This window comes from Amphibalanus amphitrite, unplaced genomic scaffold (genome assembly GCF_019059575.1).
Source record: "Amphibalanus amphitrite isolate SeventyFive unplaced genomic scaffold, NRLGWU_Aamphi_draft 000462F_arrow, whole genome shotgun sequence".
Taxonomy (NCBI): Eukaryota; Metazoa; Arthropoda; class Thecostraca; order Balanomorpha; family Balanidae; genus Amphibalanus; species Amphibalanus amphitrite.
Genome location: NW_024881956.1, coordinates 17,770 through 31,628, shown reverse-complemented (window position 1 = coordinate 31,628; position 13,859 = coordinate 17,770). Strand labels below are relative to the sequence as shown.

Below are 13,859 nucleotides of genomic sequence, written 5' to 3'. Positions count from 1 at the left end.
GACCGGACAGGGTCACCGGTCATGCTGTATGTTAGTCGATCCGTATCGTCGAGCTGAACACATTTGAGGTGTTTTCACCACTCTAGCACATCTCTATCTCTATCGTTTGCAAACGGCCTGGGTGGCCCAGTCAGTTTGCAAACGGACTGAAAAGTCAGGCCGTTTGAAAACGGTCTGAAGTTCCAGGCCGTTTGCAAACTGCATGAAATTTCAGGCCGTTTGGAAATCGCCTATATAGGCCGTATGGCAGCTATTAGGCATCAGGCGGTTTGCAAACGGCCTAGCTAGGCAGTTTGAGAACTGTCTGGTCAGTGTGAAGACAGCTGGACAATGTTGAGAGCAATAGTTTGTTGAAACACGACTGTTAGCAATCTGTCGCCCCATGGACTGCCTGTGGCATGATTTCACCAGGTTCCATAAGCTGGATGAATCTTAACCTTTGCCCGTATAGGGGGGGGGGGGGGGTCGAACGGACCCCTCCCCTTCGGTTTTTCGCGAATAGCTCGCGTAAAAAGCGACCGATCGCGACGAAGCTTTCAGAACCCTCGCGTTTATCATTTTACACCTACCCTGAAATTTTCATGACCCTGACCTTAATGACCTTTGACCTGTGACCTACTTTTCGAGACCATGTTTGGCTGGAATCGCGATTTGGCGTATGTCGGCTCGCATTGCCGCGTGTTTGCCGTCTTTTCGTGGTTTTAAGCGTTCAAACATCGGATATGATGTTGCTCCCATGCATTAGGGTGGGTATCAAGGTTACCGGAAGGTCAGGTCAGGTCATTGACCTTTGATGACCTCGGCTCACTTTTTCGAGTTTTACATTTTTCTAGGCCACTTTTTGGAGCTGAATTCAAATTTAGCAACCATATGAACATTTACGAAGTAGTTTTGGTGCCTTCGTAACATGTTACGAAGCTGTCAGAGGCGATTGCCACCTACTACGAATACCCTTACTGGTTGACCTGACCCATGACCTGACCCGACCTGGCCTAAATGCATGAAGACATCATCTGTGATCAAAACTAACATGTTATTCGTGATCAGCACCCCGAAAAACCCCATAGCAGCGACGCTTTACGACTTTCTAACAGGTCCCGATTTTCCCGACTTTTGGGTCATTGACCTGACCTGGAAGGTCAACCGATGACCTAGGACCTTACAATTGGGTCTTATCGGCTTCCTCTCGTGACGGGCAACACGCTCGTTTTTTTCCGCGAAGCTCTAGCTCGATCAGGGGCGAAACGGCAAGGGGGGGTCCAACGGACCCCCTCCCCCCTTATACATTCGCGGCTGGAAAAAAAACACCAATACGGGCGAGGGTTAAAACCTTTTAGTTATTGTCGGGAACAGGGCCGAGACGAGCACATGTACGACTAGAAAATGTTCGACGTAGACTAGTCCTTCCGCAGACCCGAGCATCTACCAATCTGGATCAATCAAGTTACCTTCAAAGGTTGTTGTACTTCGCCAGGCCGTTTGAAAACTGACTAAGCCGTTTTCAAATTGCCTATAGGCCGTTTCCAAACGGCCGGTGTTTTCAGGTCGTTTTCAAACGGCCTGACTCGGCCAGACCGTTTGCAAACGGACGGAGTTTTCATACGGCCTGTAACATATATTTACATATGTTGTATGCTCCCATTCAATGATACATTAACCCTCGCCGGACCTATTGGTTTTCTACGTACGCGCCGGCCGAGGGGGGGGGGGTGGTAAGTACGACCCCCTCGCCGTTTCGCCCCTGATGGAGCTAGAGCGTCGTGGAAAAAAACGATTAAGGTCTCAGGTCAACTGGTGACCTCTGAGGTTAGGTCAAGTAACCAAGGGCACAGGTTCAGTTTTCATAAATAGCTTGGCAAAAAAAAAAACGGTGGCAGAGCCGCGATTTTGGCATCATCGTGTTCGCCTCGCTCAGGCGCGTCGAATGGCTTTTTTTTTGTTCGGGTGAGGTCAACTTGAAGTGTTCACCTCGGGTCAAGGTCAGGTCAGCGCCCCCCAGGTCACGAAGTTGGTCGGAGGAGGTCATGTTGCACATCAGTCGATTCGGCAGGTCTTCCCGAGTCCATTGGTGGCTTTCCCGGCTCGCTACATAGCTCAATTTGATCAGGAGTTATTGACGAAAAACTCCAAGGTATGACCCTAGTGACGTCATAAATGACGTCACGCAAGGTCAGCAATACAAAAGTGAAGAATTGAATATTGCAAGGAGTGCATGAAATCACGATTCCGTGTGGTTGATATAGTGTGAGATCGTTCCCGGCGCCAAAATAGCAGTTTTCATTTTTTCCCCCATTTACCTATAATGGTGAGGTCACGTGACCGAACTGATCTCATGTGTTCTTTAGAAAAAAAAATCCGAGATATAAAAGTTGTGAGACCTCTGGAGGATACTACGTCCTGTAAGTTTCATCTCCCTGTTAAAGCTCCTTTGGCACTGAGAGCGTTGTGAAGTTGCGACATCTGAAGACCGTGCAGAGGTTCACGTATGACGTCATAGGTCAGTGACCTGACCTGACGCGAAAATGCGGTTGGTGTCAAAAGATCTGGCTTGAATCAAGGGTCAGGCTTGCGAAGTTTCAGCTCTCTATCGCCAGCGTGTTTGGAGCTATCGCGAAAAAAAATCTAGGGGATGGCACCCGCCCTCCCCCCTCGGCCGGCGAGGGTTAATGATACATTTAGTAGGTACCTGTTAGGAGCATAAGGTTAAAACATGCCTAATTTCATTTCATTAATAACGCTCTAAAGCGTCATAGCTAGACAAAAAAGAAAAGGTGTACCTACTTAAAGCCGATAGCCCTACGGGGCGCGGGTTAATGAAGACTTTGAAGAGAGTACCTGATTCAGTCAGTTTTAGGTCATGTCATATATCAAGTCATCAGATGTCATGTTAGCTCAAAAATTTCCTTTTTGATGCCCTGAGATTAGAAAAGAAAACATTTCAACAACCTATGTTCTGCATCAATTACAACAAAATTAAGTCTCTGTGCCATTTTCTTGCACCACATCTTTCAAATTACACATCTCAAAGCAGGAGTGTTATGCACTGTACACCCTTAGTAGCAGTGACTGCAGAAGTCCTAGAGCTGCCATGAGTAAGCATGCACTGCTGGGGCTGTACCAGTACACGCTTCACACCCTCAGCAAGTCAGCACACTCTGCCACAGGTGTTAAAGTTGAGTTAGAGATGGCATCAATACACCCATCCCATCCCACTGGCACCACCTCGATTTGCAGCAATATGACCACTACACCAATGCTGTATTTACATGGTGGTATGATGATCCTCTTGGGCAGAGGTTGGGCATGCGGCATGCCTCTCATTAACCAGTTGTCAGCTAGCCCACCTGAGAGGGTTAAACAAGGTCAAAATGCTGTTTTTGGTCGTGAACCAGTTGCCTGCAGGGGCATTCCACGTCAAATCAAACACCGAAATCCGTCATACCCTTCGATTTTTCTGAAAATTTGTAGGCAGACTGGGCATGGTTCAAAACTGAGTTACGTATAATATTTTCGAAATTTGATAACGTATCGCTGAGATATAGGTCATCGAATATAGCGAAAAATGTCACACATCAATTTTTTAAATGGCTATAACTCTGGTGCCTTTTCTGGTATCAAAATGATATTAACAGGGTCTTATAGGCAATTGATAAGGCTTTGATTTTTAATTATAAAATTAAATTGAAGTGACCTTGAAATGCATTTGACCTTGAATTAAAACAGAAAAATTTAAATAGCAAAAAACACGTCACCTTCGATTTGGGTAATTTTTACATATTATGTCCGTCACAATGTTCCTAACCATCTGTGAAAAAATTGGAGTGGGCCATTCATAACTTTCGCGGCAAACGCCGTTTTCATGCATCAACATCACGCAACCGCGCGTGACCTTGAAAGACAGAGTCAAGACATGCTTGCTTGTGTACACTTTCTGAAATGAATGATTGCTGATTAGTGATATCCCAAACTCTGCGAGAATGGAAATGCATAGTCATCGTAGTCAAGCATTCACGTTCCATGGTAAAAGTGTCTCAGGCAAACGGTATTTTGCGGTGAATTTTGAGCCGTGTGGAAATGCATCATGAAGTAAATTCAACGAAAACATTATCACGCAACGATATCTTCACGTCTTTTGATCTTCACTATACGAAAGAACATACATTTTTTCGTATGTATGGGGAATTTCTAGTTAATCCAATAATAAATATGGCAGTTAGAGGCCTGCTACTTGAGTAACATGTCGCCGGCTGAGGCGGGCTCGGCCGATGCGGGAAACGCAGCAATCACAATTTTGTGTTTACACGTTCATATTTCAATTGTTTACCAACAGATTTTCAAAATTCTTTCACCATAAGATTGCCTGTACATTTCTTAGTCTTCTCACAAAATTTGACGGGAATCGAACGCAATCAGCGGTAGGGAGCGCGATGTAAAGACGGAACCGTTCCGTTCCGTCCCGGCACAGTCTACAATTCAGGCGGCGCGTAGCGGTCGGCGCCGGCTGCCGAGTCGCCGCGTCGCTGCGGCGACAGGATGTTCACTTTACACCGCTATTACTAGAACAGTTGTGAACCGATTTTCTTATTGCTTGCACGATGAGATGTCCAATTCAATTCTTGATAGGTAGCCATAATTAATTTCGCATTAATCTCATGAGATATTGGCGAAAAACAGGAGGGGTGGGCGAAATTCGCTCTTCCCCCTCCACTGCGCGTGCTAACATACGTTTGCATATGTGCAATTTTCTTCAAAACTTATGAATGGCCCACTCTAATTTTTTCACAGGTTGTTGAGAATATGGTAGGCAATAAAATATATGAAAATGAGCCAAATCGAAGGTGACGTGTTTTTTGCTATTTCAATATTTGTGCTTAAGAACAGAGTTAAGCAAATTTCAAGGTCATATATTTAAATAGGTGCAATTCTAAACAAATGCTTAAGAAATAACCTTAACAGTAAGGTTTATTTCATTCAAATCAAACAAGTACAACCAAAGTTATGGTCGTTCAAAAATATAAAGATGCAACATTTTGTAAAAATTTGATGCCCTATATTTAGAAGACCTGTGGTCAGAATGTGCAAAAAACATCAGTGTAATGTCCGGGGCCACACAGGAACTCGCTCACAAATTTATAATGAAATCGCTGATGGTAAGGTGCAAAACAGCCGATTTTTGTTCGATTTGACGTGGAATGCCCCTGCAATGGGCAGATATATCTTACCCACCAAGCCAGGTGATGCTCCTCGTCCCTGTTGTTTTTGCACCCGCAATGTGATGAGGAATTTGGTCCTGTTGTCCCACTTCCTGCGCAGACCGGGAGTGGCGGTCGACTTAAAATGCGGCAAATGCGTATCCATTGCTGGACAGCTGGTCTCTGACGAGTTTAGCTAATGATTTCCATCATTCTCTGTGTATTCGTGTGGCGAATAAGTCCTCTAGCTCAGTCGTTTAGTCGGTCTTTGTAAACTTACGTGTTGTCGGGGTTTTAGCTGTTCGTGATGAATAAATCGTGTATTCAATGAATATTATATTCATTGTCTTCCGTTCCAAGATTACTCGTGATATACATATTTGGCGGGATTCAAAGCAAATTCCGCGATTCCACTAGATCGTGGAATGACGTGTGTGGATTGCGTGCAGTGCTTGATTCCTCATCCATCCAGCATCTAACCAGATGCCGGAAGGTCAACTTGCCCCTCCAGTGCGAGGATGTTTGAAAGACACAGTTTGCATCCTCTAATTTTGTTATCGATAAAACATTCGTCTCTAGTAAGGCGGACGCGCTCGTGTTTTCGTTGTTGAGGGGGCCCATGTGAACATGAAAAGACCACAAGGTCGATCGGCGTAGGACGATCTCGGCATCACGACGGACTCGCATGACGCACAGATTGATTGAAGGCTGATCAGTGGTCGTACACCGACCAGTACTTCGATAGAGGCTCGGCGAGATATGTCTTTTTCGATCGGAGTGTCCCTCTTACCAAGTCAGCGTTCGTGACATTAATGGCCCCATTCGGCTGTTACAATCTTTAACGTTTTACACCCATCTTATGGGTTCAGTTTGACATCTTACTGTGTTTCAGATGCATTTGTAATTAACGATATGTTTTGTCTTGTTTCCAGACCATGGCTCCATCTAATTCCAATGATTACCCATTATATTTACCTTTAATATGAGTTGGTTTAATTCAAGATATTTTACCATCGGGTAATAATTTTCAAGAGAAATGGCTGAAGCAAGTTCGGGGCAAGATTTACATGTTCTCCGTGCCAACACTGGAATGGCCAAAGAAAATGACGTCACGCCCCTGGACCCAACAATTTGCAGCGCTGATGTTTACAGAATGTGTAAAAAGATTGCACAACTGACAAAGGTAAGTGACAAGTGTTATTGTGCAATGTGTAGTCTTTATTTCTCTCTGGCATATCCAGCCAGCAGTGCATTTCGACACAAACTTTTGGGGTATGGTTCCTGATATAAATGTCAAAAACTTAAATTTGATAAAAGTGAACCTGTTTTATGCTCATTGAGATAAGCATGCACTTATTTATGGGACACACTTTCGTCGGTGATTTCACATTTCTATGCTTTCAGGTAATATATAATCTGAATGTTAAGAACGACGAACTGGAAATTTACCAAACTCGCATGCAGCATGACTACGAAAAGAAGATGTGGAAGCTCACTGCTGATGTGCAGCAGCACGTCAGCAACGCTGCCTCCCTGGTAAGTGGATCAAGGCTCAAAGCCTGTGCGTTACCCACCCACGATTATGATGTGTCTTGTGCTGATATCGTTATATCGTGTGCTCGCATCACTGAACTCTATAATATGGCCCACATTGAAAAGTTCCCATTTGCCTCGACAGATGCGCACCGAGTCGACTCGCTCGGCTGAAATGTCTCAGCTGCGGGCCCATCTGGACGAACAGATGGCGCTGTCTAATAGCCTTGCTGAGGAGCTCAAACGGACCAAGCAACAGTAAGTCCAGTGCTTGAATAGACTCAGTGTGTTAGTACTATATCAGATAAGAACGGACATAGTTCGATGATTTAGTGTTTTGTCGCACTTATAAACTTTGCAGGCTTCTTTGTCATTACCACGATAAAGTCGTAAGTCTGTGTTTGACTGCCCATCTCTGCCTTTGTGTGTATTTCCCAGACACGAAGCGGAGCTGTCTGCCGCCGCCGAGGAGTCGGAGCGGCGGCTGGCGGCGCAGCGGGCGGCGCTGGCCGAGGCCGAGGAGGTGCAGCGCTCGCAGTCGGACAGGCTGACGGAGGTGGAGACGGAGCTGGCGGCCGAGCGGGCGGCGCTGCTCCGGAGCGGCCAGCAGAGGGACGCCCTCCAGCAGAACGTGCTGCGACTGGAGCGTCAGCTGCGGGAGGAGGCCGACCGGGCGCAGACTTGGCGCGCGGAGAGCGAGCGCGCCGCTGCCGAAAGCGAGAGGACGACGGAGGAGGCGGCAATGCTCAGGTGGGTGTGGGCCCGGGCAGTTAACTGGTGGATTGTGGGATTGTGCTATACCACATTGTCAGTTTGACGGAAATGGTAGGTAGTTCAGGTCTAATGGTGATAAATCAGCAACCATTCCAATTTATGGTTAGCATTTTATCGGTTTATTTGGCCGTCTTTTGCATGCGCTTTGTTTGCTTTTGTTTTATGAGCGTTTCCCTCATTCCACGTGTATTGCTGATTCAAGGTCGGCATTCGGACGTGCGCTATAATGCTGCTGCTACCCGTCTCCACTGGCCGGTCTCTCTGGTTGATGCGACTTCTGACATGTCTCTCTCCGGGTCACCAGGCGGGAGCTGGCGTCTGAGCAGCAGCGGTCGGAGCAGGTGCGGTCCGAGCTGGATGAACGCCAACGGCAGCTGGAGGAGACGCTCTCCCGGGAGCAGGCGCTCGGCGCCCGGCTGACGGAGCGGCAGCAGGAACTGGACCGGCTGACCTCTGAACTGTCCGCCTCGGTGGCCGAGCTGCGGGACCGGGACGGACGGCTGGAGCTGCAGGAGGGCCGGCTGCGCGACCAGGACGCCCGGCTGGTCACGCTGACGGAGCACCTGCAGAGCCGCTGCGAGCAGCTGCACAGCGCGCAGGCGCAGCTGGAGGCGGCCCGACAGCAGGCGCGCCAGCAGACCGCCGAGACGGAGCGTCTGACTGAGCGACTGCAGACCCTGCAGACCGAGGGCGCCGCCGCGCGCAGCCGCGCCGACCAGCTCTCCCAGCTGCTCATCGCCAGGGACGGTGGGTTCAGCTTGTTACAGGGTTATTTTGTTTTTGTTTTCTATGCTAATAGGTAACATGATTTACTATTAGTCACCATTTCATCTGCTGGGTGTGGGTGATGTATTCTCTTTTATTAAGTGGTTATTTCACACTACAGTTTTGAAACTTGAAGAGCATGGGATCGGACGGTATTTTATGTCCTTGACTATTTTCCGTTAACGCTCGGCCTGTCCCTCTCACCCCTGACCATGCACCTCCTCCCTGGCAGCCACCATCAGCCAGCTGGAGTCTGATCTGGCCGCTGCCGAGTCTGCCGCCGCTGAGGCCAGGGCCGCCGCCGAGTCTGCCGCTGCCGCGTCCGAGGCCAATCCTGCGGGGACTGAGACCGAGTCGGCCACAGCAGACCTACAGACGGAACTGGAGCAGACCCAGCGCCTGCTGGAGGAGTGTCGGAGCGAGCTGGAGGAGGCGCGGCAGCAGCTGGAGGAGTTGGAGACGCAGCGGGAGGAGCAGTCGCAACTGATGCAGGCCGTGAGAACTGACAGATATCTGAGGGGTGGTGGAGTATTCAAGACAGGAAACTGGGACCACCGCTCGGCTGAAGTGGGTCACAATGTTTGATTGAAGATGCGAGAATACCAGAAAAGAATTATAGTTCAGTACAGTGTCGTTTCTTGTTTTACCAATTGTTCCATGCATTAATTTTCACCTGAAGTTTACGTTTTACATTGACACTGCTATCAAGCTTCGCTGATTTTTTCAAACATGGCCTGACTTTGATGCTTGATCACTTACCCTGTCATGGGGTCGCCCTTGACGACAGTGATATAACCGTGTTTTGTTCACAGGCGCTGGAGGAGAGCGCCTCTCTCGAGTCCGACTGCCGCCGCCGGGTGGAGGCCCTGCAGACGGTGACTGCCGAGCGCGAGCAGCAGCTGATGGACGACGCTGAGACCCGGCTCAGGGAGGTGCGCCGAGACTGCAAACGCAAACTGGACGAGCAGCAGCGCGCGGCAGAGGTGAGAGTCTGAGCGCCGCGGCTGGGACGGGCAGGGGATGGGTAGATGGGGAGTTCAGTGCGCTGTTGCTAACTAGCTGACTTCGAATGACAAGTAAGCCTGTTCGGGGCCAAGTTCGCTGTTGGCTACTGTATTAAGTATCAGCGTTTGCAGCAGTTAGCAGTCGTGGTTATGCATTGTTGCCAAGTTGAATAATGGACAGAAGATGTAGACGTCGTGTCGTTTCACGACTGACCGTCCGTTTTCTGGTTCGTTCAGGAGCGCCTGGCCAACATGCGTCACACGGTGGAGGCTGAGCTGGCGGCCCAGAGAGAGGAGCTCGACCAGCGCAGCGCCAGCGTCGACAGGAAGCTGGCTGAGGTGAGGTGAACGCTGCCGACATCGGCAGTGGGGTAGCGAGATGTGGGGCAGACGGTTCATGGCATGGCGACTCCGTCACCACCGATGTACGGTAGTATGCTAAAGTTCTTCCTCACTTGGCATCGTTTTTCTGTTCACTTGTGCAGTTGAATGCCACTGTCACATGCCACATTTAGAGGAAACGTTCTTTAGGTGAAGAGAATACGTATAATTTTTGTTGATTTTTATTCCAATGTTTTTTTTTAGTGGAGCTGTCTGTGTAATTATGGCCATTTTCCCCGCAGATGGAGTCTCTCCGTTCGTTTGAGGCGGAGGTGGTGCAGCTGCGAGGCCTCACTCACGAGCTGATGCGTGAGCTGCGCGTGGGCACGCGCCAGGTGGAGCTGTGTCGAACACAGGAGGCGCGCACGGCAGAGGAGAACCGGCGGCTCACTGAACTGGTCAACAAACACAATAGCACGGTGGCCAGTGTACAAAAGGTATGCTGACTTCCGCACTGCTCTTTTTTCGACATGAGATGTTTGGTTATGAAAGCAAAAGGCATAAAACTCGTCGAAACTTACCCGCCCTGTGTCTCTGCAGGAGCAGCAACAGCTGCGACTGCAGCTGGAGCAGCAGCTGCGGCTGCAGGCTGAACAGGAGCGCGCCGCCCTGGACGCCCAGTGGGAGGACCGGCTGCGAGAGGAGCGGCGCACGCTCAAGGCCGAGCTCGACTGTCTGCACTCGGAGGAGAAGCACCTGGCCGTCGAGTCGATGCGGCTGGGTCGGGAGCAGCGGCTACAGGAGGCCGAGCAGTGCGCCCGGCAGCTGCAGAGGCAGGTCAGTCGAGTGCCCGTCGGTAGAAGGTAGATCCTGTTACAGGTAACATATTGATGTCTTTATTTTAGGCGTATCCAGCATAGATAGTTTATGTTTATCGGGATGTTAAGACATTGTAGGTATGAAAATGGACGTGTGTAGCGTTGTTTTTGCCTTTTAGCCGGCTGGTGACCATCTGTCTCTCCCTGGCCCTCAGCTGGAGTGTGCCGCTGATGAGCTGAGAGAGCAGCAGAACCGCCACGAGATGGAGCTGGAGGAGCGGGAGCGAGAGGCGGAGACGGTGATCGCCAACCTGCACCGTCAGCTGCAGGCGGCCACCGCCACCTCCGGAACGGAGAAAACAACAGGTCAGACGTCGGGCCTCGCTTTCCGCCGCGATTGTTTTGGGACGCTTCCCGTCAGTTGACTTTATGTACTTCGTAAATCTAAGAATATTTTTTCTTCTTCCAGGCGTCCGACTCTGAAAGGGCCCGCTCTTTCTCATTTTGCCAGATGTATCCCGCATTATTCACCCAGTTGTGAGGCTAGCTGTACACAGTTTGATAATTCACTCCTCTGCCCCTGTCTACAGGGCTGGTGGCGGTGAACGGCGGTGTAGGGGATGCGAACGGGAACGGCAGCGCCGCACAGACGCCGTCACTCGGCCGATCGCCGGACGGCAGTGATGACGAGGATGGTGGCGGCGACGCCCGATCCCGGATCGGTAAGTGTTGAATGGGGCTCGGCATCGGCAGGTTGAATTCAGAGTGAGACGCGGAAAATTAACGCAAAGAGCGGCACAACGTAGCAGCGAAAATGTCAATGTGGGAAATATGATAAAACGTCACGAATAATTATGCGTGTCATAATATGGCCATGGCAACGTAGGGTGTAGTGCAAGAAAGGCGTGAATCGGTCACAAAGCAGTCGAGTAACTGTGGGTCCAGATTTACAGACTAAATACCGGATGAAGAGAGTAGATGTTCGGAATGTTTTAGCGGGACACTGAGAGAAGGGGGACCGGGCAGTGTGGGGCTGGATAGCTTCACAAAACGGTGTGTGACTGACTGGTCCGTTCCCCGCGGTCAGAGCACGCGCTGCGGCACCGTCCGCCGCTGCGGGCCGCGCTGTCAGCGCTGCTGGCGGAGCGGGACCGGCAGCTGGCGCTGCTGCAGCACCAGCTCAGCGCCGCCGGCGAGCAGCACCGCTCGGAGCTGGCCGAGCGGGCGGCGGCGGCCGACCGGCGCGCCGAGCTGCTCCGCCAGCAGCTGTCGGACGCCGCCGACCGCGCCGAGCAGCTGCAGCGGCAGCTGGCGGCGGCGCACGGGCGCGCCGACCAGCTAACCGGCGAGGTGGCCGAGCTGAGACGGGAGCACGAGCAGCTGGCTGAGCGGGCGGCCGAGAGCGACCGCCAGCACCTCAGGTGGGTCCGGCCTTCACTGACATACGGTTTACTCGTCACCTTCTGTGGTAGATACGAGTAAGTAGCTATTTAGTTGCCGTTCCATAGATCGCGCTGTAATGATTGTGTGTGACCATATTCTAACCTTTTGCTGATTGATCCTGCTTAGTTAATTCATATGGTTACCTGATATTAATCTAGCTTGCTATGAAATATGTGGAAATGATGTTGGCAGCTAGCCTAGTTAACCCGTAGTTGACCTGTATCGTTCCGTTTCTCTTCCAAACGGTCTCCCTCCTCCACCGTTCCCGACACTGCGTTCCTGTTCCCGATGCTCGCGTTTCTGTCCCCACCACCGGCCACCCCGAAGCTTTCCATCGGTGATTTATCTCCTCCCTCGCTGCATGACAACCCCTCGTGCCCGACCTCCGACCGCTCCCAGTCATGTATCTAACCTCCCTATCCTGGCTGGGGCGGCAGTGAGCTGGAGTCGGTACGAGCCCAGTGTCGGCTCCAGGTGGACAGTATGCAGCAGCGTCTGTCCGGCCGGCTGGCGCGGCTGCAGGCCGCCGGCCGCGCCGCCGCGGACCGGATCGCCAACCTGGAGAGACTGTAAGGACAGCTTTATGTTCCTTCTTCCTCCTCTATCACACTGAAGAGTTTAACGTGCGAAGCTTCTCTCTGCTTCCTGAGAACTTGGTTGATAACGCTCTTTTTGCAATATGAATGGTCTCTTTTATTACCGTACGAGTTCGATGTTTAGTTTACGATCCTGGTGCAGCTATGGAGAAACACTTTGGTATAAAGTACAATGATAGGGTGATGGCACAATGCACATGTTTAACGTTCATCATTGAAGTAAATGGCCTGACCTGGCCTTATTGAACCGATTGGTAAACTGAGCGATCTGAAGCCACTATCCGTAGTACGCTTTAAAAAAAGTTATCAGGCGTAGGTCTGATAGTCTTGGGGTCAATGTCACGCGTGTCCCTGTCTGAACCCGCCGCTGTCTGTCCTGTCGTATGAGCTCACTTCTTATGGTCTTTATGCCTGAACGATTTGTGTTGCAGACGTCGTATTCAGCTGTCGTCGTTGCCGTTTTATGGTCTACATTCCGCGCCGTTGCCTGATCCCTCTGCCCGTGTTTCTCGTGTTCTGACTCCGGTGTGCGCGTGTGCCGGCAGTGCAGCGGAGGCGGCCGACCGGCAACGTCCTGAGGACGCCGCCACCATCCTCCGGCTGCAGGAGGCGCTCCACCACACCGAACTGCAGATGGACGCGCTCCGCCGCGAGAAGCAGCAGATCGGCCTCGAGCTGGCCAACCGGGACGCCAGCTACAGCCGGCTGTTCCCCACTGGCGCGCCGCGCGTCGGCGTCATCGATCCCACGGCGGCCAGCGGCGGCGGCGGCGGCCGGGCCCCGCCGCCGGCGCCGCCGGCCCGCCAGCAGCGCCGGCCGGCCGGCCGGGCGGGCAGGCGCTGACACCCGGCCCGTGCCGCCGCCGGGCTCCGTACTGCCATCTGTCGTCTGTGGTACATGGTCCGCGGGTATAACAGAGTCTAGTCTTCAGCTGTGAACTGCCGCCCTGTTACTTGTTGTAGCTCACTAAATTGTTGCAAGTCTTTCCCGTCGCAAAGAGGTGGTAGCTTTTCACTTTTATATAGTGAAACTGGTATCTTGAAGCTCGAGGGAACTGGTATCGAAGAGTAGAAACAAAGCCAAAACCTTGTTGCTAGTCATTGGAAGGTAGAAAATGAGTTGCAGTAAACTATATATTATAACATTTGTTGCCTTTTAAATGCTGGTTTGTGCTGTTCTCTGTTAGCAACTAGGCAATGAATCGTTGTTATTATGAACTCAGGACTCAAATGTAATTCGAATATGCTGATCTTGTGAGCTAAAACAGCGCTTAGTGCCTCGCACACGAACATTATGGTGCCTTACTTTGGTCGTTGCTGTGCCTCTAACAATAAATAAATGAAAAGTAAAAACAGCCGTGGGTTATGGTTGTTGTTTATTATTGTTTTGTGAGTGTTGTGCATAGCTTTTTCG

At 50.8% G+C, this 13,859-nt stretch overlaps 1 protein-coding gene across 1 annotated transcript; it reads left to right on the top strand.

Moving 5' to 3' along the window:
* The first annotated feature begins 6,370 nt into the window (after nt 1-6,370).
* LOC122391943 (plectin-like) lies at nt 6,371-13,801 on the top strand. The gene is made up of 15 exons (XM_043386300.1): nt 6,371-6,375; nt 6,597-6,728; nt 6,871-6,983; nt 7,164-7,475; nt 7,804-8,246; nt 8,497-8,759; nt 9,077-9,247; nt 9,506-9,607; nt 9,892-10,086; nt 10,190-10,426; nt 10,623-10,773; nt 10,998-11,129; nt 11,495-11,828; nt 12,288-12,419; nt 12,992-13,801. The coding sequence occupies exons 2-15, from the start codon at nt 6,651-6,653 to the stop codon at nt 13,287-13,289; spliced, it is 2,961 nt and encodes a 986-aa protein (XP_043242235.1). The 5' UTR covers nt 6,371-6,375; nt 6,597-6,650; the 3' UTR covers nt 13,290-13,801.
* Nucleotides 13,802-13,859: the final 58 nt, after the last annotated feature.

Excerpts from the sequence above, each read along its gene's own strand:
- LOC122391943 (XM_043386300.1), top strand. The coding sequence starts at position 6,651 with ATGCAGCATGACTACGAAAAGAAGATGTGGAAGCTCACTGCTGATGTG. Across the intron at positions 6,729-6,870 it reads TCAGCAACGCTGCCTCCCTG|ATGCGCACCGAGTCGACTCG; the intron begins GTAAGTGGATCA and ends TTGCCTCGACAG. Across the intron at positions 11,829-12,287 it reads AGCGACCGCCAGCACCTCAG|TGAGCTGGAGTCGGTACGAG; the intron begins GTGGGTCCGGCC and ends CTGGGGCGGCAG.